This window comes from Ostrinia furnacalis, unplaced genomic scaffold, assembly GCF_004193835.3.
Source record: "Ostrinia furnacalis isolate ACB-3 unplaced genomic scaffold, ASM419383v2 OfSCF5861, whole genome shotgun sequence".
In the NCBI taxonomy this organism is placed as follows: Eukaryota; Metazoa; Arthropoda; class Insecta; order Lepidoptera; family Crambidae; genus Ostrinia; species Ostrinia furnacalis.
In genome coordinates, this window is record NW_021136100.1 from 648,389 (window position 1) to 674,044 (window position 25,656).

Here is a 25,656-nt window from a genome sequence, read left to right on the forward strand (position 1 = left end):
CAAAAATTGCGTTAGGGTAAGTGTGGACTACGTCTAAGCCGTAAAACTTCAAATTAAAAAAAAAACTGTCACTGTCACCAACTGTCGCTAATGAAATGGTGGAGACGGATTTGTTGACGTTGTTTTTCCCCTATTTACGTTTTTTCCATTAATTATTGGCCGTGTTATTTTAACTTGTGATTATAGATAAAAACCAGGAATCAAGATGAATATTTTACCAAAGAAAAGGTAAGTAACATTAACGAAACTGATTGTAACACGATTTAATGGCCGAGATCATGCACTACTTTTGACTGCATTGTTATCCCTGTTTGATTCTCTTTCTGCCCTCCTAACTGAGCAATGAATTGTTGAGGATGGCATGTTTGTCGACAAATACTCTGAAGTTAAAGTTAACATCTGTATGTGGTGTATATGTACTTATTGAAATGGAGAAATAATCAAATTACTTCTTTATTTGCAGATGGCATGTAAGAACTAAAGAAAATATCGCAAGAGTCAGAAAAGACGAAGCAGAAGCCGCTGAAAAAGAAAAAGAAGAAAGGTTACGCATAGAAAATGCAGATCGAGAAGCTCGGCTTAGCATATTAAAACACAAAAGTAAACAAAAACTGCTCGAGTCTGGAATTAGTGATACTAAGCAGCAAGAGGAGGAAGTTACAGGACATATAAATTTATTTACAGACCTTGATCATGCAGTAAAACGCACAAACAAAGACCATGATAATGAAATAAAAGAAAAAAAGGAAGAATTTGAGAAAAAAATTGGATACTTAACATATCTTGGCCAAGACACAAATGAAGCTCTTAAAAAGAAGAATTGGTATGAAGTGCCACCTTCATCAAGGATTTCACAATCTAGTAGCATAAAAGATACATATGAGAAATTAGTTCTCAAAGATCAGGATGGTAAACCCAAAAAAAAGGAATTAGATGTAAAAGATGGCGAAATTGATTGGAAAGCAAAACAACATCATGATCCTATAAATAACTTCAAAAAGTATTGTACAAATCAAGTAAAAACATCTATGGAATCAAAAGAATGTAATGGAAAGGAAATTAAACATACAAGCAATAATAAAATAAATAAGAGTAAAAAGAAATGTAAAAATGATAAAGAATTAAAACTTAAATTACTTCGAGAGGCTCGAATCAAAAGAGAGCAGCAAGAAAAATACAGAACTGAACTATTCCTTAGTGGCCTTAACAACAAGACACCTGCTAGTACAAATACAGAAACAAGTTCAAATAAAGTTAAAGCAAAATATAACTCTCAGTTTAACCCAGAGTTAGCAAGACAAAACTACAGATAATAATTATAATTTTTTATTGATTTTTACATTACAGCATATTATATTTATACCAAAAATAAACATTAAATTATTTATTCAAAAGATAACAATATAATCATTTTCCTTAAGATAATTATATAATATATTCAATTAATAATTTATCAATGGGTTTGATAACAAAACCAATGGAAGTTTGTCTTCCATTTTACTAAACGGATAACTAAATATTTCGCAAAACAACTGTAATATTCTTACAACATTCATACCCTCACCACTGGCATCTGTAGATTTTGTCCTGCAATAAAAATATATTATTATAATACCACTACCTATTATTTAAAATATTATTATTATTATAGTCTATGTACCTACCTCATAAGTGTTGCTACTCTTGCATATGTGCATAAGAAATCAATAAATATTTCAATACTATCAGTTTTTGTTTGATGCAGCATTGTGTAGATACCCACTAACAATGGATACCCGTCAATATTCTCCCCAGCTTTCTTTGATATTATATCCCCTTAAAACAAAAACACAAAAAATATAACTGCAAGATTTATAGTTGGATAAAGAAAATATTATTATGCGTTGTTGTGCGACTTGCAAAATAATGTGCGTGTGGGGAAGGTGGGCCCCTTCGTTATAAATAAAGATCATTATAAAAGAGTGGGCCATCACACCACTAGGGTTGCCAACTATACTGTTTTAAATAGTGTTTTTCACTAAATTATACTTTTTACTGTTGAACAAAAATAAAGTATACAAAATACTGTTTTCAGCAAGCATCACTAGTATCCAAAGATATTTTTAAAAGTAAATGCCCAACACTACATTTTTGAAAAAAAAAGTTGGCAACCCTACACTCCACACCACTTGTAATATTATGGCTTGTAAAACATAGCAACATACTGAATCAGTAGGAGGTACTATTACAGCCGTGCTAGATAAAAATGCACTTATCTAAAAATGCACAATGCACGCAAACGTATGGGCTTATCGTACAAAATTGATAAAATGCCTCGATAAACATTTATCGTGGCGCGCATCCTAGACCTACAAGGAAGCGTTCAAGCGTAACCCAAAATGTCATTGCCTAAAATTTTACAGAGGTGACCAACATTTTTAAAACAATTATTTTTTTTAATTTATTTTTATTTATTTGATAGGTACACCAACGATAGGTACAACAATACACAATATGTTAAAAATACGCAAAATATTAAGCTAATTGCACTATCACTTATAATGAAATATTTTGTTTATCAGTGTTTTGTTGTGTCGTGTCCGGGCGGGCGTGTATAATTGACCCAACAAATTCTTAGAGCATGATCTATAGACGATTTTACGAAGAAAATACTTCAAATGTGGGGCTTGACCCATTTCTCACAAAATTACAAGGATTTAAGTTTTAAATTTTTAGTATTAACCTCTTCCTTCAAAAAACAACTGATAGCGTGGACACCTTAACACTAATAAGCAAATATTTTATACCATGCGATAGCTAATACAATTATTTATTGGTAGAAGTAGAAAACAGACACAAGTCTCGTATATTTTAACCCGGCGCCAATGACGTGAAAATAATTGCAAAGACGATGACCCCGGGTCATATTGACCCACATTTCATCGATCATTTTTCAGGAAATTGTACAAGTAATCTTAATTTTAATTACTGTCTATGTATATAGGGTTCTTTACTGAGCTAATAAAACAAAAATAAAACGAATACATGAAATAAATATTTTTTTTATGAATTTTTAAACAAAACATGAAAAAATCATGTATAGAAACACATTTGAGTCTATATCTAAAATATCCATCCAACTCCAAAACCCCGAAAGCTTTCAGCTCGAACTGCAAAATCGTTTCGAATGCCTAGGAGACTGCGGAAATGTGGACGAATACAGTGACAGGTTCGTGGAANTTTTAAGAGAGTAAGATAAGAAGCGTTGATTTGAGAAGAGGTGAATGCTAAAATTTAAAAACTTAAATCCTAGTAATTTGGCGACGGCGATAGGTAGGTTAGGCCCCAGATTTCAAATATTTTCGTCGATAAAATTGTCCATAGATCACGCCCTTAATGTTTGATCACTACATGCCCGCCGGACACACTGTATATCTCATAAAAATAACAATTTCATTAATGTGTTCATACCTGTAGTGTGGCATATATGCAATTTAGTCAGTTGGGATATCAATACCACTGCCAGGAGACGACCAAAGTCTACATTTAAAAGTTCTTGAGACGTTTTCAGGTATATTTTCTCAAATGGTTCATTTATCCCACATCTCACCAAGTGGTCCTCAAATATCTGAATCAATGATAGGGATACTTTTGACTTTTCGTCATTTTTTGCAGATAACTTCAAATCATTCAGTAAGGATCTATAATATAAATTGTTTTTATTAATTTATCTTAAATCAAACTTATAAAATATATTTAATTAATCTTAATGAAAAATGATCGATGGTTATACTTGTGTGCTAAAATAAATATAAATACTTACTCATTTAAGGTTCTTAGAGAAGCTTCTAAATGGGCAGAGTTAAACTTGCAGGTAGTGTTCAGTTGGTATGCAATATGCTTTCTGATGATTTGCAGTGATCCAATCAAAACAAGAATCTCCACTAATTGTTGTATAGTTTTGTGCCCCTTGACATTTATTAGTTCAATGTCTTTTAAGTCAGCACTTATGTTGTAAAATATTGTTTTGTCTTGATTGCTTCGTAGGGTATGTTGAATATTTTGCAATTGATTTTTAATCATATGAGCATAAAGTGTGTCTAAACCATAAATTCCGACAACACCCATAGCTTCGTTTAATTTTGCGAAAGTTTTTGTGTTTATTATTTCATTGTGACTTTTTACGTCATACCAAGCGCTGCAAACGCTTAAATAAACACATGTCCTGCAAGTAACAAACTCAAATTTAAGTATTGTTGCTTAATAATTATTTGTTTATTCCATTTAGTGGAAATAATTACCTAGCATCTGTCAATTGTGCAATTTGTCTAGCCAAACTACCCATGAACCCAGCTGATGGGCTGTATAAGGCGACTCCTTTTCGTATACTTATTTCCTGGGCCACACTTTCGCTGATAATAGCCGATACCTAAAAGAAAAAAAAAGTAATTTAGATAAAGCATAGAAAACGTGATAAACGTAATTATAATTAAGTCTGTACACAGTGTTCTCACTCATTACATACCTGCTTTTGCCAAATTCTTAGTCCATGTATATTTATATAGTCTTGTATATACTCCAAGGATCTCTTATATCCATCCATGCTTTCTGCTAATTTTTGTAAACGCGGTAATAAATTGTTTGGGGACGCTGACAGCTTTTTTGATTGTGGTTCCAAGAATTCTGTAAATTTCTTGCTTATATGCCTATCTAATTCATTTAATAATCCTTCTTCTAATAACTCGGCAGGATCTACTCTAATAACACCTACTAAAGTAGATCGCATATCTAGTATTCCTGAAATTAAACAATTGTAATAAAGTATGTACCTACCTAGCAGAAAAAAAAATTTTTTTTAGTGCTTCGCGTCGTACTCGGCTTTACTACCTTACCACTCGATCAATAACTTCCGAAAACAAGCTAAAAAGTCAAGTCAATTAGTCAAGGTAATAATATAGATTGTATTACCGTGACATAGTATTAAACATACCAGTTGTAAATGTGGAAGCAGAATGCGTCAATTTTGCAACTTCCATTCTATGTTCTAGTTGTGCAAAGTCTCTTAGTTTATCTTTTTCTAGTCTTGTTGGTACCTCCTTAATGGCCCATGTTTGTAGATCTATAATTTTTTCAACTATGCTAAAAACCATTTCTGGTATTACTTGCAATACCTTTTGTATGTATTTGATCAGTTCATTACTGTAATATTGGGAAACCGAAATTAAGTCATCACTATGAGCCTGATTGATCCGAAGTAACGGAATTTCCATGGCACTTGCCAACTTTAGGAACAGGGCCCTTAATCTGCTGGTTACAGCAGGATCCTCCTTAATACTTTCTTGCATAAAATTTGTATATGAATCAATTGTACACCATGCATAACTAACATCTGCTATAGTTTCTAAAGTCACTAAGGAATCTTCTTTTAAAGTAGCAGCTCTTAGAATATTTTTCAAAGCTATCTTGCTTTCCGAAAGGAATTGAAGAATTGTTGAAGTACTTTTGATACCATGAAATTCTTCTACTTCATCAAGGGCTTGTATAAGCTGGGTAATCTTTTTTATAGATTTGGTTGTAATTGAATCACTCAAAGAAGTAATCTGTTTAGCAATGTTTTCAAACCAAAGTTTTAAATGCTCATTTTCCTGTATCTTTGTTATTGGTTTCGCTCCAGAAAATAATTCAGCCAAACTATTGATAGCGTCCAGGGCTAATGCTTTGTTCGAATTCCAAGATTCGTTTCTAGTTTCCAGTAACTTTTGGAGACTTTCTCTTACTTTTAGTTCTAATTCTGCAGTACTTATAAGTAGTTCAAAAAACTTCAAAGGATCATGATTAGATTCTTTTTGAACCAGATCTTTCAATTGTTTACTTTTTTTGTTATTATCATAAAATATAACATCACTGGTGTGCAGCATCAACCATCGTAAAACGAGGTTCGAATTTAGTAACAGATTCAATATTTTGTTTATGTTGTCCAATACAAAATCATCACTTAAAATTCCTTCTTTTAGAAGTTGATGTGTTTTAGTAATCAACATTTGAACTGAATTACCCCTTTTACTATATACTTCTTTCACCATTTTATTGTTGCAAGTATTGCTAAGCGCCATCCTGGCAGCTTTGAAATTTTCCCAATAATCTATAATGTTAAGAGTCACTCCCATATAAACAGGTATTATCCAGTTGCTAGGGAAGAATTTATCTACAATTTCTCTCATTTTTGATGTGTCTGAATGCAAGTAATGAGGAGTGAAGAATAAACAAACCACAAGCATACTTGCCTGTGTGGCTAGAGCTGAAGCTTGGTGTTCTGGAATGGTATAAACAGCTAATTGATTGTAAATGTCTTCTGATCTCAGTTTTCCAACTATCTTTTCAATAAATTCCGGGCGTATGTTGATGCGGCTAAAATTAAAAAAAAAATCTGTTACACAGTTTCTAATTTTGTGATAATACAGGGTGTTAGGTAAATGGGTATATGAGCCGACACTAGCCCATGTTAACATGGTCATATAAATGGTATGGTGAAGTCAGAAATTTGATATCATCATTTTAATTTTTTTAATTTTCATACAAAATAAATTTTATAAAATACGATTAGTATGGAAATTAAAATTATTAAAATGAAGATATCAATTTTCTGACTTCACCATACCATTTATATGACCATGTTAATATAGGCTAGTGTCGGCTCATATACCCATTTACCTAGCACCCTGTATAGTAAATGAGTTTTTTTATTGCTAGATGATATCAGTACCAACCTGAAGTACTCAATGGGGTAATCAGCTGGTCTTTTCCCACTTTGTTGATTATATCCTGTATCTCTTAATAGTTTACAGACGTCATCAATATTAGATTGTGACTGACTTGTACTATAACGATAAAATGCCACCAATAGTCTTTCCCTCACTGGTCCCGGGATATACAGATCACATAACAAAAGCATTGCACCATACAAATATAGTGATTCACACTGAAAGTGGTTGATAAAAACTTTCCAAGATTAATTATTGCCTCATGTCATAAGATACCAATCATACATTAAGTTAATATACTCACCAGAAGTTGTTTTCCCTCAACATCTCTTAGAACAGTTTCAATGTTTTGTTGAATAAATCCACCATCATTTAATTGCTCAACAAACAAATTCAAATCCATGATATACTGGTAAATATTTTCAAAAAGTAAATAAAAGCGATTTATCAATTCCAAATATTTTTCTTTTAAGTCATCATCCAAATCTTGTAATTTCTGCAAAGAAGCAAATATATTTATATTTGTGTACCCAAGTTCCTAAGAAGAAGTAAGTATGTAATAGCCTTACCATGCTAGTACTTATTTTCTTTTCCTGGCTTTCTGAGATTTTGAAGTAACTAAAATCCATGATAACATCTTGATATTTTTGCTGTAAATCTTTATTTTCTAATCTGTAACATTATATATTTTATTTTTGTAGTATCACATTAAATTATTGCAGGTGAAATCTTGTAAATAAAGTCATTACATTACATTAATTAAATAGTATATTTATTAAAGTTTATAAAATGTTCGTCTCCTCTGATGAACTGACACTTTAAAATTTGACATTGACATTTCTTGTTTAGGCACTTCCCTAGAAGTTCAAAAAAACTTGCTTTTGGATAATAAAATTCTAGTGTGCCTACTGTACGCTGCTGAATTATGTAATCAGCTTTTGACCATTTTAACCTGAGCCTGAGGTTATTAGCTTTAGCATAGTAGTACCTAGGTTTATTTAATAATAAATTATTAAAGTTAAATCCAATTTAAAATTGCTGTCCAAAAGTAAACATTTAAGTAGGTAATACAAAATGTATCTTGTAAGGCAATTAAAGATTACTTACAAATAAATCGTAGGTTTGTGATCTTTCAATCTCAGAATTTCTGCTACTATTGCATTTCCATGGGACACCAATTTCAACAAGTTTTGAGCACATAAATTGTCTTCCGCCATAAATGCTCTCATGATGATATTATTGGGTTGTCAATTAAATAACAAATTGTAATCCTAAGCCGCCAAACTACACAAGATATAATTTTTCTAAAATTGTTTGTAAACTCTTGCTGTCTCATCTGTCTTGTTGTTTCCATAGAGAAAAGTAATTTGTTTCTTTCTTCTTATATTTTTTTTGCTGTGATGCAGACAATCTAAACACAGACAGCTATAAGGATTGCCGAATTGGCCAATGAAAATCGGCATCAATTTTTTAAGCCAATGAGGTGATGACAAATTAATAAACTGTCATTTTTGAGCGGTGTTTTTGAGTGACAGTTTATTTATTAATTCCACCGTGCATTGACATCCTAGGAGTGCCAGCCACGAGGCCCACGAGTGCGGTGTGAATTGTGATGCTTAGTTTTTTTGCAGTCATTTAAAATAATAAAAATCTACTCTGATGACTCAAAAATTAAATAGCACAATGATAATGGTACACCTCTAATCCATATCTGTGTGGTACACAATTAAACGTATAAAATTCTATTCTATACTACTTCTTCTTCTTCTTTTATTTTGGCGACGGCTTGGTTTTATCCATGAAGCTACAGATAAAAATGGAGGGCAAAGTTGGGAACAAAACTTGAGTCAAATACCTACTTATATCTATCTCGCTCTCTGTGGCCCTACCTCTCTTTTTAGTGTGAACTGTAGTATTGCTATCTTCTTATTTAAATCTCCTTGTAAATTCTTCGAAATAGCCAATTCACTAACCAAATAAGAAGTTAAATAAATAAATAATTAATATTTGAAACTTAGATTACCTAGTTAAATAAAAAATCACAAAATTGTCGGCCATTTAGGCTTAATGTGTTGGCGAATCAGGGAATTACAATCCCAATTTCTGAGGTATCGGTAATGTGGCAACATCGGCCGAATCCGGCCCATCATGGCGGTTGTTTACTATGCAGTTGATTTCGTTTGAGATTTTTCAAGGGACCTTATCATTGTTTTGTCTGAAGAAATGGTGCAAAATTGTATAGTGCGTGGTTGCGGTAGTTCGTGTTGTCCTGGAAGTGATATAAAATTCCACGCGTAAGTGTTTATTTCGTGATTTCTGACAGTGGATCATTGTTAACATATTTCTTTGTATTTTCACAGTAATTACTTCCTAAAACGTTTTACCAGTATTTAAACTTATTATTAAATGTTACATATGTCAAGAAAAAGAAGATTTTACATTGAGTTTCATTGACTTTGAGCTACACTTATCATTTTTAATGATACCTATGTCAAGAAATAAAGATTTTACATTGGTTTCATTGAATTTGAGCAATTTTATATTTTTTGTTTATTTAGAAAGAGCAAGTCTGCCCACAGAGAGCGAGATACTGATACTTAGTTTGTGCTTCAAGTAGGTATTGGGAGTCTGGCCTCCATTTTTATCTGTAGCTTCATGGGTACAACACATATTAAAAAAAACTAATGACATGTGTCAGTAATGACAGCTATAATCTCTAATCTGACAGCAAGCAAGTGTCATCATGTCATTTCATCACATTTCATTTCAATCTTTCAATTTCATTTTGTTGTCTGATGTGATTGTGTGCGGTTTATGTTTTACAATGTATTGATTTAGAAAAAGTTATAACAACAGCTTTCAAAAAACATTTAAAATGTCTACATTATTTAGTTATGAGACATTGGTGCATGCTATGGCGGGAGCCACGGTAATAATTCTTAAACTTACCTTTAGGGTGTGCCATATTTTTCTATTTAATTTATAAGATTAAGCATGCACTAATCCAATTCTGAGATTAGTGAGAGATAAAAATAATGTGTACATTAAGTAATTAATATAATGTACAATGTTTACAGGGTAGTGTTGTTGGAATGGCTGCCTTCTATCCATTAGACACTTTAAGGTCAAGATTACAAGGTAAAAATCTGTTTACTTATGTACATAACTCTGTATGTTTATCCTATTATAATAAATGTCATAGCTATGTGAATTTTTATGACATTATTGCTTATTTAACACTACCATGCAAATCTTGTTCATGTGACTACTATACTACCTTAACATTAAATATCTTTTATGTATAAAAGTCACGAAATTGTTTTCTGTCGAGTCTAGCAGTTAGTAGTAGGTATTGTTAGTTATGCTAAGATATTAGTCAGCTAGTCATTGGCTGCATGGCCAATGTTTAATTACATACATTTAACTTTTGTCAGTTGGAATGGACAGTTTATCATAAATGTAATTAATGTGTGATCTTTGACCTCTGAATATAAATGCGACTTTAAGTGAATATGAAGTAGCAAGCAATAAGTACTAAATTTTTACTTAGTCTGTTTCGAAAACTAAATACTTTTTTCTTTATTCAGTTGCAGATACAAACAGTCTTCAGGGATCTCCATGGGAGTTATTGGTTAAATTAGCTAATGAAGAAGGTTTTGACTCCTTATACCGCGGTTTGTCTCCAGTTCTTCAATCTCTATCTGTTTCAAACTTTGTTTATTTTTATTCATTTCATGCATTGCGTAATTTTGCATCCAAAGAAAACTCGGCTCTAAAGGACTTGTTTTTCGGAATAGTTGCTGGTAGTATTAATGTTATTCTAACATCTCCCTTGTGGGTTGTAAACACACGAATGAAGTTGGAAAAAAATTTATACAATAGTCTGATTGAAGGTCTTGTTGATATCGGTAAAAAGGAAGGTGCTCGTGGGCTGTGGTCAGGCACTATTCCCTCATTGTTACTTGTATCCAACCCAGCTATACAATTCATGGTATATGAAACAGTAAAAAGGCATTTTGTATCTAAAAATAGCTTTCACACATATGAGGCTTTCTTAACAGGTGCAATTGCTAAAGCAGTAGCTACTACCCTAACTTACCCATTGCAACTTATCCAATCAAGATTACGTGCTGGAACAAGTCTTAAACCTTTAATGAGTGCTGTCAAATCCAACCCAGCTATTATGTTCCGTGGATTGGAGACAAAATTATTGCAAACTGTAATGACAGCTGCTCTAATGTTTTTGATATATGAAAAGCTTGTAAGGCTAGTGTTAACTATTATGAGGGTGAGACTTAATAAAAGGCATTGATTTTTAAATAAAATGGTGGCAGTAGGTTGTGGCACTTGTTCAAAAAATATTAATATTGGCAAAATTGCAGACTTGATCTGGGGATACTGTAAAATAGGGATTACTTATCTATACTTNGTAATATTTAAATTAATACAGAAATATGAAGTGATGTGTATTGCCAAAATAAAACACGCAGGTTGGCTAACTTATGATAATGTAGGGTTATTGCTTATTGGTTAAGGACTAATACATATTTAAGGAATCTTCAACTACCGACAAAAGGCCGATGTATTACTTTGTCGCCCGAGGGTGTAAATTTGTTGACTCGTAGTGAATTTTACAAAGCAGACAAAACTAAGCTATTAATAAATACTTACTCTCTCTGCTCTATGAAACTCCCAGATCTTTTTTACAATGTTTGTTATATTTTTTTTATCAAAACTGTTTTATGTGCAGTGTAACATATTATTTATGCTCTTCAGGTACTCTAGATAGTATTAGAATAGGCTAGTTTCCTAAAAAAATGTTTTAGTCCGTCAATTTTATATAAAAAAATATTGGACACGTATAGGTATTTTTAATTGTCAATCAAACAAATAATTACTAAGTTATAATGCGTTGAAGTTCAGCGCGACGTCACAAAGTGCTGCACTTTTACGCACTCACTGACGTCACGGGCCTTTTCTTTAGAACTTTGGCACGCTTTTATCTCTTTACATTTTCATTAGTTTTAAAAAGTGAAAAATAGGTGTCGAGTATTTTTGATAAGCTAACTGATGGACTAATTAAAACTCTTGCTTTTTTCCCAGGAAACATCCCTATTCTAATATTTCGCAATGTAAAATTACGCAGTTTAAAAAAGTTCTGACAAATTAGCTCTCTTAATTATATGACTAAATCTCTTGTAGTTAAATTATATAGCTTTAAGAGTAGACAAATGGTCGTATTTTTTTCAGTAATCGTCTTCCCAGTAGTTCGAAAAGTAAATGAAAGTAATGAATAGGTATGTTGCTATTTGATAAACATATTTGTTTGCTAGCTAACTAACTATGAACTTAGATGGCTTGGAAAAGTTGTAATATATTTTTATTTAATTCTATTCCACTTGGATCGCCTAAGTCTATAATTAACTTGAGTGTTCCACGAATTAGATAATGTGATATCACCTAGGATGAAATAGACTTATAATCACATATTAATTAACCTAATTGACGTTTGTTTTCTTATCTTAGTTTTTTAGAGAAATTAATTATTTATTAATGATCAGTGCTATTCTTTTTGATGATGCATGTTTCTTTTTAAACACTGAAAGAAGTCACATATGATTATGTTGTCTTAAACATAACTTCAGTGGTGTTTTAAAAATAAGTAAGATTTGGTGAAAGAATATTAAACTTACCACATGGATGTTAAAATAATTGTTTTGCTTTGTTCTATTGTTGTAAAGTTAACATGAAGTGTTGCAGTGACCAAAAATTATTGCATTTAGTTTTTATGGCTAATAACTTAGCTTTATTATCTTGGTTAAAGATATTTAAAGATTATGGTGATATAATTTTATTTAGTTAAATAAGGGCTTGGTGCAAATGTATGATTTTGTGTATCATAATAAATAAAAGACTATAATGTGTAAATGCAAACATGTTTTATTTCTAAATCCTTACTGTATAGTTGCTAGCTTCATATCCTCAGATGTTCTAATTACCACTTGTATGTACTCTTTTACGAGACTATCCAAGTCGTTATAAACCTGCAAGTAAAAAAAATACCTAGTTAGTTTCGAAATAAATGACGTAGTTTGGCCGTATACATATGCCGGTTACTAATAATTTAAAAAGTAAAAAGAGCTATAGATTTTAATGCAAAATGTTCGTTCTAAGCAACAAAAGGATTTAATTTCACACAGCTCTTCATTCATAGCAATATCGATGGACGACATTATTCGACAGAGCAATGTTAGATAGCGTTATTGGTGCCTATTTTTAGTTTTTTAATTTCGATGTGATCCAACATCACGTCACGTGAGCACATGAATTGTGGACATGGATTATATTATAAAACTAATTTTATTTAGTAGTCTGCTGACGATGTAGGCGCAAACACTGCGGGTATCTGAGCTCAGTACCCACCTGGTTCACATAGGGCTGGTTCTTGTGGTGTGCGAGCTCGGCGAGCAGCAGGTCGGCGAGCGCGAGCGGCGCGGCGCGCGGGTGCGGCGGGAGCGGCCGCAGCGCTGCGAGCGAGGTGCGCAGTGCAACACACTGCGGGTGTCTGACCTCAGTACCCACCTGGTTCACATAGGGCTGGTTCTTGTGGTGTGCGAGCTCGGCTAGCAGCAGGTCGGCGAGCGCGAGCGGCGCGGCGCGCGGGTGCGGCGGGAGCGGCCGCAGCGCTGCGAGCGAGGTTCGTAGCGCGCGTGAGCACGCTTCAGCCGCTTCCACGCAGCGCCCGCCGCGGAGAAGAGCGCGGATGCAGCCGCCCGCGTCTACGTCCTGTAAACATTACATTAATAACTAGGTAGGTATTTGCACATTAAAACCGAACGTCCACCGCCGGCTAAACTAAGTTTAGCTTAGCTCGCATAGTTGAGCCAGTTTTTCATACATGTGGCATAGTTTGCGGTGGACGCACATGTATGAAAAACTGGCTCAACTATGCGAGCTAAGCTAAACTAACTTAGTTTAGCCGGCGGTGGACGTTCGGCTTAAACATTTTAGATGGTCTTGTACTTCTCGTAAAAGATGTCACGCTCTGTGATTGTTAACTCACTTTTGTTACTTATTATTTTCATTGGATGCGGTACACAATATTGAATGGCATTCTCTTTTTGAGCCAACAGAAACTAGAGTAACAACATTGATAGACAACTCAACTGTGCTCTGCACATCTAAATAAAATTTTCAAAAATTACTGATCTTTCTCTGTCCACATTCAGTTGCTTCCCGCGATTGTCACTAAATCGTCGGTGTACTATCGAGTCTACACTACAGAATCGTCTATAAGTACAAAATAATAACATACCATGTATCTCTGTAGGAACCAGTGGGGTAGGAATTGACCCGTGCTGAGTACTCTCTTGGTTACTGCTAATAATGTTTCCGCATCAGCATCTTTCAGTTTTGGATACAATTTCTTGAAATCTATATTTTCATTTTCTGAAAATATCAATAAGTATAAAGTCGCGTGAGCTTGTGTTTATAAGTTTTCATACAAACTTTAAGCTATCTTAAGTAGAGGTAAACAAAAAAAATAAGCAGACTGCGGTAATGGCGTTTACCGAAATTGCATTAAAAAAATTGCAATTCGCAAGTTAACAAATAAAAATATGCTTAAACTTACTATTTAAGGCTTGCTGTACTTCATCTAAGGAGTCTGGATCTTCAGCGCGCAATTCAGCCTCCAGTTCTTTCGGTCCGATTACCTGCGTAAATACATTTGTAAGTCTTACGGCCGAATACTGAAACGCCATTTAAATATTTGACGGCTTCTCAAATAGTTAAGCAGCTCCTAAACTTACATTTCGCATACTCAAAACAATATCTGAGCAGTTCTCAATTTTTAAGCACCTCTCAAATTAAGTTGCACTCAAACGCCACTTAAATGAATTTTCGCATACTGAAACGCAATTCAACGCTAAGCATTACTCAAACAACTGTCAAATCGTCTTAAGCAGCTGTTAAATTTGAGAGTGCTTGCGCGGTATCTTAAATCCTATTCTTATACCTAAATCGACCTAAATAGTGGTAAATAATGTGTGTCATCGTTATCATTTCTTTCGAGCCTCGAGGAAATACCTAGATCTAATCGCAGGAACGCAATAAGGCTGAACGCTATTGAAAAATATTATTATAATGACATGCAATTCCGAGCGAGGTTCCGCGTCTCTAAAGAAACGGTGTTGTTTCTGGATTCATAATTTGGAAGCTCTTTGAAACCCCTCACCAAATGCCATACAACCAGTGGACCAAATACTTATTATAACCCTACTGTTCTACGCAACGGGAAGTTATGAACGTGTACTAGGTGATATCTTCCACATCTTTGGTTAGTGTATTGGCTATTTCGAAGAATTTACAAGGAGATTTAAATCAGAAGATAGCAATACTACAGTTCACACTAAAAAGAGAGGTAGGGCCGCAGAGAGCGAGATAGATATAAGTAGGTATTTGACTCAAGTTTTGTTCCAAACTCTGCCCTCCATTTTTATCTGTAGCTTCATGGTTGTACCGGCTCTGGGTTCAATCGGCCAGAGTTCTAGCTGCCCATTTCCGGTCATGTCGTCTTCTTTTGTCGCAAAGAACCACCATTTGATGAGATCGAGAGAAAAAACGGAAATAGAACTGTGGCTGCATAGTCCGCCCGGTCCTTAATATACAGTGTTTGTCACGTTAAATTAAAGTGTACATATGAAAATATATGAAAGTAGACCTATTTTTATCGATAAAAAAGAGGTAAAAAAAAATTTGAGATTTTTTTTTATTTATTATTTAATTTTTTTTCTTCCAATTACTTATTGTAAAGAAAACGTAATAACTTTTAAACTAAGCGGTATATCCTGATAAAATAAAAACAGTAATAACGCAAAATAACGGGCGATACTAAAAAAATACATGAAATACCTAGAAAATGCCAAAAAAATGATACTTTTTGAAAAAAAATTGCTTAAAAATTCTTATTTTTTTGGTTATTTGATAAATTTCTCCAAAAAATGCCCCTATAACAGGTGGTTTTTATTACTTTTTATTATTCTCTATCGTATAACTTTTGTAAAACCAAAAATCGCATGTCTCTATCCCTATCACAACGTTTGCAATGATCGTTTGAACTAAGCCTCTCCGGGCGCGCCATTCAACGCTTCGTTAACAACGAAACTGAAAATGGCTCTAGATTTGTAATTTTGATAAAGACAAGTTAGATTTCAAATAAAAACAAAAGATTTCGAAGTAAAATAAGCATTTAAGTTAAAATTAAAATTGTCTCTACCTGTAGCGGAGAAAAATGTGGTGGCAGGCCTTTGTTCAAACGATCATAGCAAATGTTGTGATAGGGATAGAGAACATGTGATTTTTGGTTTTACAAAAGTAATACGATAGAGAATAATAAAAAGTAATAAAAACTATCTGTTATAGGGGCATTTTTTTTAGAAATTTATCAAATAACCAAAAAAATACGAATTTGTAAGCAGTTTTTTTTCAAAAAGCATCATTTTTTATTATTTTTTGGCATTTTTTGTGTATTTTTTGTATTGTTTTAGTATTGCCTATTATTTAGCAATAATACTGTTTTTATTTTATCAGGATATACCGCTTAGTTTAAAAGTTATTACGTTTTCTTTACAATAAGTAATTGGAAGAAAAAAAATTCTATAAAAAATAAAAAAAAAATCTCAAAAAATTTTTGACCTCTTTTTTGTCGATAAAAATAGGTCTAGTTTCATCTATTTTCATATGTACACTTTAACGTGACTCACACTGTATATAGTTCCAAAATACTGGACTGTCCTGTCGATGACATTGACAGTGGGGCGCCACCGTCAATACCGGATCGCTGGTTCAGCCCCCCTAGACAAAACGCACTTTTTGATCGAATCGAAAATCGAATCCGTCAAATTCCATACAAAAAAGGGTCTTTTCGACCACTTCTCGACTGGTTTGCGATTATAATGGCACTTTGTCTAGACCCACAGATTTTAGCCATGTTGGAAACCATAAGCCAGTTGAACGATGGTATACCTTGATTTTTTAGAATCCAGCAGAGATGTAAACAAACGCTTTCATACACAATTACACCATAATCACTTACGTGTTCATAATATCATACACATTATTTAACAAGCCCATAAAACCAACTTTATTTTCACGTTTATACAAGTTTGAAATCAATCTTTGAAACAAATATTTTAGCAAAATACAAATTTGTCAGACTTGTCAAATTGACTTGACGTTTAAAATCATGTGTTATCTCCATATAATATTTTAGAATCGAATAAATATAGAATATAACTGCCAAAGTAAACACGGTTCAAAGAGGCGTGGCGTCACCCGACCTTCCGGAAGTTCCGCGCCGGCTAAAAGAATTTCAAGATTACGTCACCCGACCTATCGGTAGATCCTCGGGAGCTTGAGCGATTGGAAAAACATTTTATGATCAGTTACTCGTAGTAGCGATTATTTAGAGCTTGGATAATAAATTATAGTTGTTGCAATTCACAAAGCTTTGCATGTGGTTAATTACATTAATCAGTACACGCATCAATTTTGTTCAGTCTTTTTGTTTATTAATAAATAAAAATATCATACTAAAATTGCATACATATTTGTTTGTGTTGGTCTGGTTGTTTTCTTTCCATAATTTATGTATAACGTATACGGGGCTCTGTATGTCTGTATCGAAAATCACTATGAGCAATGAGCATCACACACTGTTACCTGGAGTGCATTACCGCAGCAAAATTTTTATAAATGTTGTGCTTTAGAGAGTCGAGAGTATAGCAGATAATTAGTGTTCGGGCCGCGCCAGGCGCAGGCACGTGAGCGCGGCCGCGAGCCACGCGCGCCTGCGGGTGTACTACAGTACCTGCAGCGCGGCGGGCGCGTGGTGCGGCGGCGGCGGGCGCGCCAGGAAGGCGTGCTCGGGCCGCGCCAGGCGCAGGCACGTGAGCGCGGCCGCGAGCCACGCGCGCCTGCGGGTGTACTACAGTACCTGCAGCGCGGCGGGCGCGTGGTGCGGCGGCGGCGGGCGCGCCAGGAAGGCGTGCTCGGGCCGCGCCAGGCGCAGGCACGTGAGCGCGGCCGCGAGCCACTTGCGGCGCCCGCTCGAGTCGTTGCCGCGCTCCGCAGCGCAGCGCGACGCCCGTTCGTACATCACTGCTGCCGCTGCGAAGTGCAATTTCAAAATTATATTTATGCACGCCCCGAAGTTGAACTTATTTGCAGAACCAGCAGCACGATAGCATGTTCTTAACTATACGCAAAAACTGCAGGAAAAGCACGTGTGCGTGCACAACAATCAATATCTATAAAAGCGAAAGGTCACTAATTGACTGACTCACTCACTCATCACGTAATCTCAGAAACTACAAGTGCTAGGAGTGTCAAATTTTACATGAGGGTTTCTTTTAGAACGTAAGTGCTCACTAAGACAGGATTTTGTAAAATTCAACCCCTAAGGGGCTAAAACGGGATCCACGGGTACGAAGTCGCGTGCGGCCGCTAGTGTCTTAATAATCGTAAACACGCCACACGGCTGCTGAGCTCACCCTTGCGGTAGTGGTGTCGCGAGACGTGCAGCGCGTAGAGGAAGTCGTAATAGGGGTTGTGTCCGTGCGCGTCGTGCAACTTGGCGCGCGCCGCCGCCGCGCGCTCCGCCTCCGCGCCCAGCGCCGCGCATTTCACTAAAGCACCCAGTTGCTTGCGCGATGCTGAAACGAAAATAATGCGATGACGTGATGGTTTTCTTCATTACAAAAAACTCCCAAAATGTCCATGCCCTCATTCAACGAATAGGCTAAACAAAAGAAAAGTCGCGACTGTGCGACGGGCGCCCGCAGTGAGTGTGCGAGCGCGACAGCAACATAATTACGCGCGAGCGATAAGGTTGGGTAGCTTGGGGTCATTGGACAAAATTCTACGTGCTCTGAAAGAAAAAAATATTAGGGCCACGTTCTATTCCGAATGTCACCGCTGGCAACACACAAAGATTAGTTTTAAGGGAGACACTGCGGTATTTTGGACGAGAAGATTTCGCGAAGCTTCCCGAAGCTATATCCTCCTATGTTCTTCTGATTAATTCGTTGCGGGTCCAATGACAGTTTAACTTTCCCCCGTGACAAACTTAACCTTCACTAGTATGGTTTGTATTGGCGGCTAAGCTGTAGATCCTGGCTATTGGAGTTGCAGCGGTGTGAACGAGAGGTGAGAATAGTCTCGTATCTATTCCAGTTCAGGTTGCCAGGTCCAAAAACACAAAAGCCGGACTCTGTGCTTCATTTGGCCGGACATTTTACAATAAAAGCCGGACATGAAGTCCGCCACTGTACAGTTGTATAATATGTGAAAAGTGTCAATAAAAAAAAATGTCACAATTAATGTAGTAGCTCACCAGACACCTGGCAACCCTAGTCGTGTATTTGGTGGCTCGCGCTCGTTTGCTAAATATTAAAAGCCGGACAAGCCGGACACCGTTTATTTTGGCCGGACACGCAATCAAAAAGCCTAACTATGTCCAGCTTTATCCGGACGCATTTTTGTATTACCCAGCGTGGTGAGCAGCGTGGCGGCGGCGGCGGCGCGCGCGGTGGGCGCGGGGCTGGCGGCGGCGGCGGCCAGCGCGCGCTCCACGCGGCCTCCCGAAAGGTGCCACTTGAATACCAGCCATTGGAACATCGCCTGCCAAGGAAAAGTAACTTCATATACGTCATTCACAATAAGGGCGCCTTCTTTGCCGCAAAGTTCCGCGCGACGTCAGCGTGTCTTTGAAAACCTATGTAAAAAACCGGCCAAGTGCGAGTCGGACTCGCGCACCGAGGGTTCCGTACCATTGATTTATGAAATTAAAATTATTATTTTTTATTTAAGTTATTAGTATGAAAGATTACGCGGTAATAAGCGGTTTACGATTTACGAGGTATTAAAAAAACTACTTACTAGATCTCGTTCAAAACAATTTTCGTTGGTAGTTTTTAGAGTAATATACATCATATGTTTTTATAGATTTTTCGTTTTCTTATTTTAGAAGTTAGGGGGGGGGGGGGGACCAACTTTTTTCCACTTTGGAAGCGTCTGTCACGCAAACTATTCGGTTTAGAAAAAAAGTATTTTAGAAACCTCGATAACATTTTACCTAGACCTATCCATAGATACCCCACACGTATGTGTTTGACGAAAAAAAATTTTTTGAGTTTCAGTTCTATTGTATGGGGCCCAATATTTATTATTATTTTTTTATTTTTGCATCAAAATCTTAATGCGGTTCACAGAATACATCTACTTACCAAGTTTCAACAGTAGCTCTTAGTTTCGGAAAAAAATGGCTGTGACATACGGACGGACAGACGGACGGACGGACAGACAGACATGATGAATCTATAAGGGTTCCGTTTTTTGCCATTTGGCTACGGAACCCTAAAAAACGCGCAATTGTAGCGCTACCCCGCGCTGCGGCCACGCATCAGTTCATCGACCGGCTAGTGACTGCTGCGTTTACGTATTTTTTCTGCCTAAAATCCTTTTTCGTTTTAATAGTAACACTAAGAGCAGTGTTTCTTCGTCAGAGTCCATCGTACAACTAAATGTACAACACTACTATTCTCAAACCTAGCGACAGCAGTTGCAGTGCGGCTGCAGACGCGCTGCCTCCGCACGGCAGATTTCTTCGGGGAGCACCAAGAAATCTGCTGTTGCGTGCGAACATGCGCATACTACAAGACCATGTCGGAAGGTTATAAATCTTTGTATTTAAAACACATTTATAAACATGTCCCCATGACGACACATCGAACACAATGTTGAACTTGGTCAACACCTCAGATCATAGAAGGGAAAAGATGTGAAACGGGGGCGTGGCGCGTGTCTCCGCGATATGCCCAGAAACGAACATCGCCCGCGACGCCAGGTTAGTCGCGATTCAGTCGTACTGAGGAAATGTTCTCCGATATTGTTGGATAATGCGTCGTAACGTGCAATAACATAAGTGAAACGAAGAACTACAGGAACAATGAAGTCATTTACCACATGTCATCAACAGCCCTTTACAGTCCACTGCTGGACTATGAGCCTCCTCCACTTAAGTGGAGGGTTTTGCCATAATCTCCACGCTTGGCAGGCGGGTTGGAGATCGCAGTTTAAAAGATTGATGTTTTTCAGAGAGCGCTGCTGCCCGTTCTCTGTTTGATGTGTAGTCCCTAAGTCGCCTCTTACGACACCCGCGGGAAGAGTAGGGTTGATGACAAATGTATTCTACTCTGCCGTCACCACACGGCCGTTACCACATGTAAGTATTGCAAATCCATTGGTATTTTGCTTATAAATAAAAAAAACTAAACATTTTTACGAACGAATTCAGTGCCGTGACATTTACTGCGATATCGAAATTAGTGGTGATAAAAATTCAAACACGTTGTACATTGACGATTTAGTTAGCAACCACTTTATGTCATGCGTAACTACTGCGCAATGTATTTTATTTCTTCCGATATCCACTGACGCGTGAAGATACACAGTACGGCCGCATGTGCCGGTCGTAACATAGTGCAGGGCTCGTGTTCTAATATTTCTGAACTTTAGTTTAGTAAAAGATTCAGAATCTCAAATAGCTTATTTTAAAAATAAAACCATAATTAGAAAACGAATAGAGGTAACTTTGGGAATTTATTCTATCGAGTCAACTTCATCAAATCGTGTTTCCATCCGTTAATAGCCCTAGAAAATATCCTCAACTATGCCCAAAAAAAATCTTAGCCTTTTATTTTACTGTTTAGTACCTCAAAAATGAAAAATGAAAACCTCATTTTCGCCATTTTCTCTGTTACCCGGCCTTAAAGCTTTGTATTTAAAACACATTAATAAACATATCCCCATGACGACACATCGAACACGATGACGAACACGGTTTCACACAAGGAGTTACATGGATACACGTTTTCACTCACTTGCTTTTAAAATAATTTTATTGGTAATTTACACCTGTAAAGAATTTTAAGACTTACCAAATTCGGATCATCCTTGTCGGCGATACTGATGGCGGTTTCAGCCAAACGAACCACGCAAGCACCCGCGTCGTGTATTTCGAAGAGTTTTATGACCTACAACATAAAACAGAAATACGGCCATTTAGTTTCACATTGTAATACAACAACACTTTCTTGAGGTTGTGATAGCCGATTGTAGATGCAGAATTTTTGTCTGCCTCCTACGTGTACCAACTAGAGAAGTTCCCAAAAACTTATCAAATGTTTTTTTTCCTTACTTTCATGTAATATAACACCAACGCCTGATGTTGTGTTAGCCGAGCATCGGGGGCGGCAACCAGCTGCCTCAAGAAAGGTTCCGTGCTGACGCCTTTAGCCGCTTTGCAGAACGCGGTATAAGCGCTCTCAGAGTCTTCGAGATCCAGCAGAGATAAGCCCAAGATGAATTGCCCTACGAAAGAACAAATAGTTTCGTGTTGAGGGGACTAGTATGGTAATAATAGTAGAAACTAGTTAGGAAATTAAAAAAACTCACGTGAGCAGGCATTCCATTCGCACCAAGGCTCCAGCATCGCAACGTAGCTCTGCACAAGACGAGGTTGGTTAATTGAAGCCAACCACCATCCGAACTCGAAACCGCCGCTCACTGCCCATCTATTTGTGTGCTAAGAAAATCATCTCTCCTCTATAAAATATTCGAAGAATTTTTGTATTGGGCTATTGTTTTTGTGTACTGCTCTAATACCTATTACCTAATTTGATGAAGTAAAAATTAAAAAGACTTCGCGAGGCGTGCAACAAAGTGAAACATAATTAAAGCCACCGCATACCCATTCGCACGCAATGTAATATCGGCAACAGTGTTAACTACCCATTGCCGGTCATGTCGTCTCGTTCTATCGCAAATAATCACCATTTGATGAGAGCGAGAGCAAAAACGGAAATGGATAGTTAACACTGTGGCCGATAGTACAGGCGACAGCGCACATCAGACTACATATTATTTTTGTTGCAAAAGCCACCTCTTACAACTACATAAGATGCCGTAGGGTTTAAATTTATGTGCTGTCGTCCGTAATTTTTGACGTAGTAATTTTATTAAAGTTATTAGCAGTAAACAATGATATTATTGTAGTGTGTACGCATCCTTTCCCCATATTAGGCATAAACCACTAGTATATAAGCTTAGGATAATCTTCATTCGGACGAATAAACCTACAGTGCGCACATCTAACTGTTTTATTGTGTCTCCCGAACGTCACACATTACATGGCGACCCTGCCAGTGCTGCCCACGGGCAGCGCTGCGCAATCAATCAATAATAAAACTATGTGGTAAATTCGTGAATTCAAAAATACGTGAATTTGAATACGGACCCAAATTTAAATAAACTAAAGACAATTTCAACATGAAGTGAAAATTTTTGGTGAACTATGAAGACCAAATTTTGGATNTAAAAAACTCACGTGAGCAGGCATTCCATTCGCACCAAGGCTCCAGCATCGCAACGTAGCTCTGCACAAGGCGAGGTTGGTTAATTGAAGCCAACCACCATCCGAACTCGAAACCGCCGCTCACTGCCCATCTATTTATGTGCTAAGAAAACATTTCTAACCTCTATAATGTTCGTAGCTTTTTGTATTTTTCTATTGTTTTTGTATACTATTGTACACCCCATTAGGTGAAGAAGAAGCGTACAAGAAGTGAAACATGAGGCAGGATCTCTGAGGCACGGACGAGTGTTCAATTTTAGTATAATAACTCGCCTATGTCAATGCCCCGGAGGACACCGTCGGGTTTTAGTGGGTAGGCCCCGCCTTTCCCCACATAATCCACTGACCGCCAGTCGCCACCGACCATCGGCCAGTGGGTATGCGCAAAGCATTTCCCAACGAAAAAAAAATACTCAGGTCTCTTCGCGGCACTTTCGCACGCAATTTACAGCAAATCAGACTATACATTTTTGTTGCAAAAAAGCACCTATTACAACTACATAATATGCCGTAGGATTTAGATTGATGTGTTGTCGTCCTAAGTTTTCATTCTTCGTTTTATTTTAAGTTACATATTAGCAGTAAAGGATACAATTGATGCGCGATATGATACGCCAGCAGCGGCAGCGCATGATGCCAGTGGTCGGGCGCCCGTGCAGCGGCCAGGTGCGCCCGGGCCCGCTGCCCGCCGGCGCTGCGAGCGTACGCACCCACGACCCCCGCGCCCGCGCGCGCCGCCGCCCCCTCTAGCCCCACCCCGCCGCGCGCGGCTATCTCCGCGCTGGCTTCGGCGCCTAACGCGCTGAGCTTCAGACGGAATGTTTCGGCTGAGCTTGCCGCCCTGTGGAAGCAATTTCATTACTCGTTAAAGTAAAAGTCGACTTCGGCGCCTAAAGCGCTGAGTTTCAGACGGAATGTTTCGGCTGAACTTGCCGCCCTGTGGAAGCAATTTCGTTACTCGTTAAGGTAAAGGTCGGCTTCGGCGCCTAAAGCGCTGAGTTTCAGACGATAAGATAAGATAAGATAATTTATTTATTTGCTTAAAACATGGTATACATAATTAAATATCGGTGTTACATGTTGAAATGTGCTCATGTTCTGCTTCATTAAAGAATGCATGCAAATATTTTATATACAGTAGTTGGAATCTAATTAATTAATACAATAAGTTCATAATAATGTCTCAGTTACAATAATGTCAGAATTCAATTTAAGTCAATGGACGGAATGTTTCGGCTGAACTTGCCGTCCTGTGGAAGCCATTTCGTTACTCGTTAAGGTAAAAGTCGGCTTCGGCACCTAAAGCGCTGAGTTTCAGACGGAATGTTTCGGCTGAGCTTGCCGCTCTGTGGAAGCAATTTCGTTCTCTGAGCGCCGCGTCAACTCTCGCTGACGCGCGTTAATGCGCGCTCATGTGATCAGTTGTACATGTAAATACTACGATGTCTACGAACATAGCCTAAAAGTCCAAGATTAACTGCAGACCGCAAACTGCAAAAGCCACCACGGTTTCTTTGATCGTCCAGTCATCTTGGACTTTTAACGATGAATGAAATGTTGGCGGTTTATTGGATAATATTGGGTATTGACACTGAGATAAAACTTTTTGATATAACACACACTTGATGAAGTCTTAACCCTTTAATTGGTTAGTATGAGAAAAAATATTTTTAATTTTTTTTTTACATTTTTATCTCCTTAAATTTCAAAATACGGTGACAACAATTCAGCCATTACCAGGTTACAGTTTACTAAAAATGTTAAGTAACCATTGGTGCTCATATCAAACAACCAACAACAGATCTTTAATGAAAAACAGTATCCGTACTCAAAATATGAAAGCAAATATGTTTTGCTCGTAAGTGTGGCAATAATGCAAATAACGTGATGACGATGACAATGTAAACTTGACTTTTTAGGTACACGAGTACCTACGAAGCGCGAAGGTCATTTGAATTGCTAATGGCTTACGTTATCAGTAAACATTTCGATTTGATGTTTAAAACCAACATTGTTTCATTGCCTAGTTAGAGGAACAAGAATATGTAAATATATTTATAAGCTATCATTGGATAGCTGTGAATTAAGTTGGCCACAGGACAATTCCTTCCACGCCGCGGCGCCGCCACACTTAAATCTATACTTCTATACTTAATATTATAAATGCAAAAGTAACTCTGTCTGTCTGTCTTGCTTTTACTTCTAAACCACTGAACCGATTTTGATGAAAGAAGAACGGTCATCTGTGACCCAGGCCCGACAGAAACGAGACATACCTCAGTTTTTTTGTCATGTCTTAATTAGTTAAATTATATATTTTTTATATTCGAAATCTATGTATAACACCAAAATATTACCCTTTGTTTTTGTTCAGGCGTTATACAAAAACTAATACAAAATGCCTATTTATCACCAAAATTGGTAAATGTATGTACCTAAATG

At 36.8% G+C, this 25,656-nt stretch overlaps 4 protein-coding genes across 6 annotated transcripts in view; 2 read left to right on the forward strand and 2 right to left on the reverse strand.

Annotated features, from left to right (window-relative positions):
- The first annotated feature begins 68 nt into the window (after positions 1–68).
- On the forward strand, positions 69–1,724 carry LOC114361629 (leukocyte receptor cluster member 1 homolog). The gene is made up of 2 exons (XM_028316739.1): positions 69–228; positions 464–1,724. Exons 1-2 carry the CDS (start codon positions 206–208, stop codon positions 1,311–1,313), a joined length of 873 nt encoding a protein of 290 aa, XP_028172540.1. The 5' UTR covers positions 69–205; the 3' UTR covers positions 1,314–1,724.
- On the reverse strand, positions 1,416–7,969 carry Strump (WASH complex subunit strump). Its single transcript, XM_028316733.1, has 11 exons — positions 7,848–7,969; positions 7,310–7,412; positions 7,045–7,236; positions 6,747–6,958; positions 4,970–6,387; positions 4,505–4,776; positions 4,281–4,408; positions 3,803–4,204; positions 3,451–3,680; positions 1,665–1,815; positions 1,416–1,587 (listed from the first exon to the last, which is right to left on the reverse strand). The coding sequence occupies exons 1-11, from the start codon at positions 7,967–7,969 to the stop codon at positions 1,443–1,445; spliced, it is 3,375 nt and encodes a 1,124-aa protein (XP_028172534.1). The 3' UTR covers positions 1,416–1,442.
- A 1,526-nt stretch (positions 7,970–9,495) lies between these two features.
- LOC114361621 (Peroxisomal Membrane Protein 34) lies at positions 9,496–11,366 on the forward strand. The gene is made up of 3 exons (XM_028316724.1): positions 9,496–9,669; positions 9,818–9,878; positions 10,328–11,366. The coding sequence occupies exons 1-3, from the start codon at positions 9,616–9,618 to the stop codon at positions 11,050–11,052; spliced, it is 840 nt and encodes a 279-aa protein (XP_028172525.1). The 5' UTR covers positions 9,496–9,615; the 3' UTR covers positions 11,053–11,366.
- Positions 11,367–12,668: 1,302 nt separating this feature from the next.
- The window catches only part of LOC114361620 (nuclear pore complex protein Nup160), a 20,591-nt gene continuing 7,603 nt past the window's right edge, over positions 12,669–25,656 (reverse strand). For 2 of the 3 annotated variants that reach the window (XM_028316723.1, XM_028316722.1), the window contains exons 17-27: positions 23,807–24,055; positions 23,188–23,306; positions 22,000–22,172; positions 21,740–21,835; positions 19,289–19,421; positions 18,293–18,454; positions 17,737–17,909; positions 14,374–14,455; positions 14,056–14,189; positions 13,323–13,526; positions 12,669–12,784 (exon numbers count right to left, since the gene is read on the reverse strand). In XM_028316723.1, coding sequence (XP_028172524.1) covers positions 12,695–12,784; positions 13,323–13,526; positions 14,056–14,189; positions 14,374–14,455; positions 17,737–17,909; positions 18,293–18,454; positions 19,289–19,421; positions 21,740–21,835; positions 22,000–22,172; positions 23,188–23,306; positions 23,807–24,055 — 1,615 coding nt within the window. In that variant the 3' untranslated portion in view covers positions 12,669–12,694. Of the gene's footprint in view, positions 12,785–13,322; positions 13,527–14,055; positions 14,190–14,373; positions 14,456–17,736; positions 17,910–18,292; positions 18,455–19,288; positions 19,422–21,739; positions 21,836–21,999; positions 22,173–22,256; positions 22,376–23,187; positions 23,307–23,806; positions 24,056–25,656 lie in introns of all 3 variants that reach the window. The other variant, XM_028316721.1, reaches the window with a different exon arrangement.

What these genes read in the sequence shown, in the direction of transcription:
- LOC114361629 (XM_028316739.1), top strand. Translation starts at nt 206, where the DNA reads ATGAATATTTTACCAAAGAAAAG. An exon ending in AATATTTTACCAAAGAAAAG is followed by an intron (nt 229 to 463) that starts GTAAGTAACATT and finishes CTTTATTTGCAG; the next exon opens with ATGGCATGTAAGAACTAAAG.
- Strump (XM_028316733.1), bottom strand. Translation starts at nt 7,969, where the DNA reads ATGAGAGCATTTATGGCGGAAGACAATTTATGTGCTCAAAACTTGTTG. An exon ending in GCATATATGCCACACTACAG is followed by an intron (nt 1,816 to 3,450) that starts GTATGAACACAT and finishes TTTTGTTTTAAG; the next exon opens with GGGATATAATATCAAAGAAA. An exon ending in AGAGTAGCAACACTTATGAG is followed by an intron (nt 1,588 to 1,664) that starts GTAGGTACATAG and finishes TTTTTATTGCAG; the next exon opens with GACAAAATCTACAGATGCCA.
- LOC114361621 (XM_028316724.1), top strand. Translation starts at nt 9,616, where the DNA reads ATGTCTACATTATTTAGTTATGAGACATTGGTGCATGCTATGGCGGGA. An exon ending in ATGCTATGGCGGGAGCCACG is followed by an intron (nt 9,670 to 9,817) that starts GTAATAATTCTT and finishes CAATGTTTACAG; the next exon opens with GGTAGTGTTGTTGGAATGGC. An exon ending in TTTAAGGTCAAGATTACAAG is followed by an intron (nt 9,879 to 10,327) that starts GTAAAAATCTGT and finishes TTCTTTATTCAG; the next exon opens with TTGCAGATACAAACAGTCTT.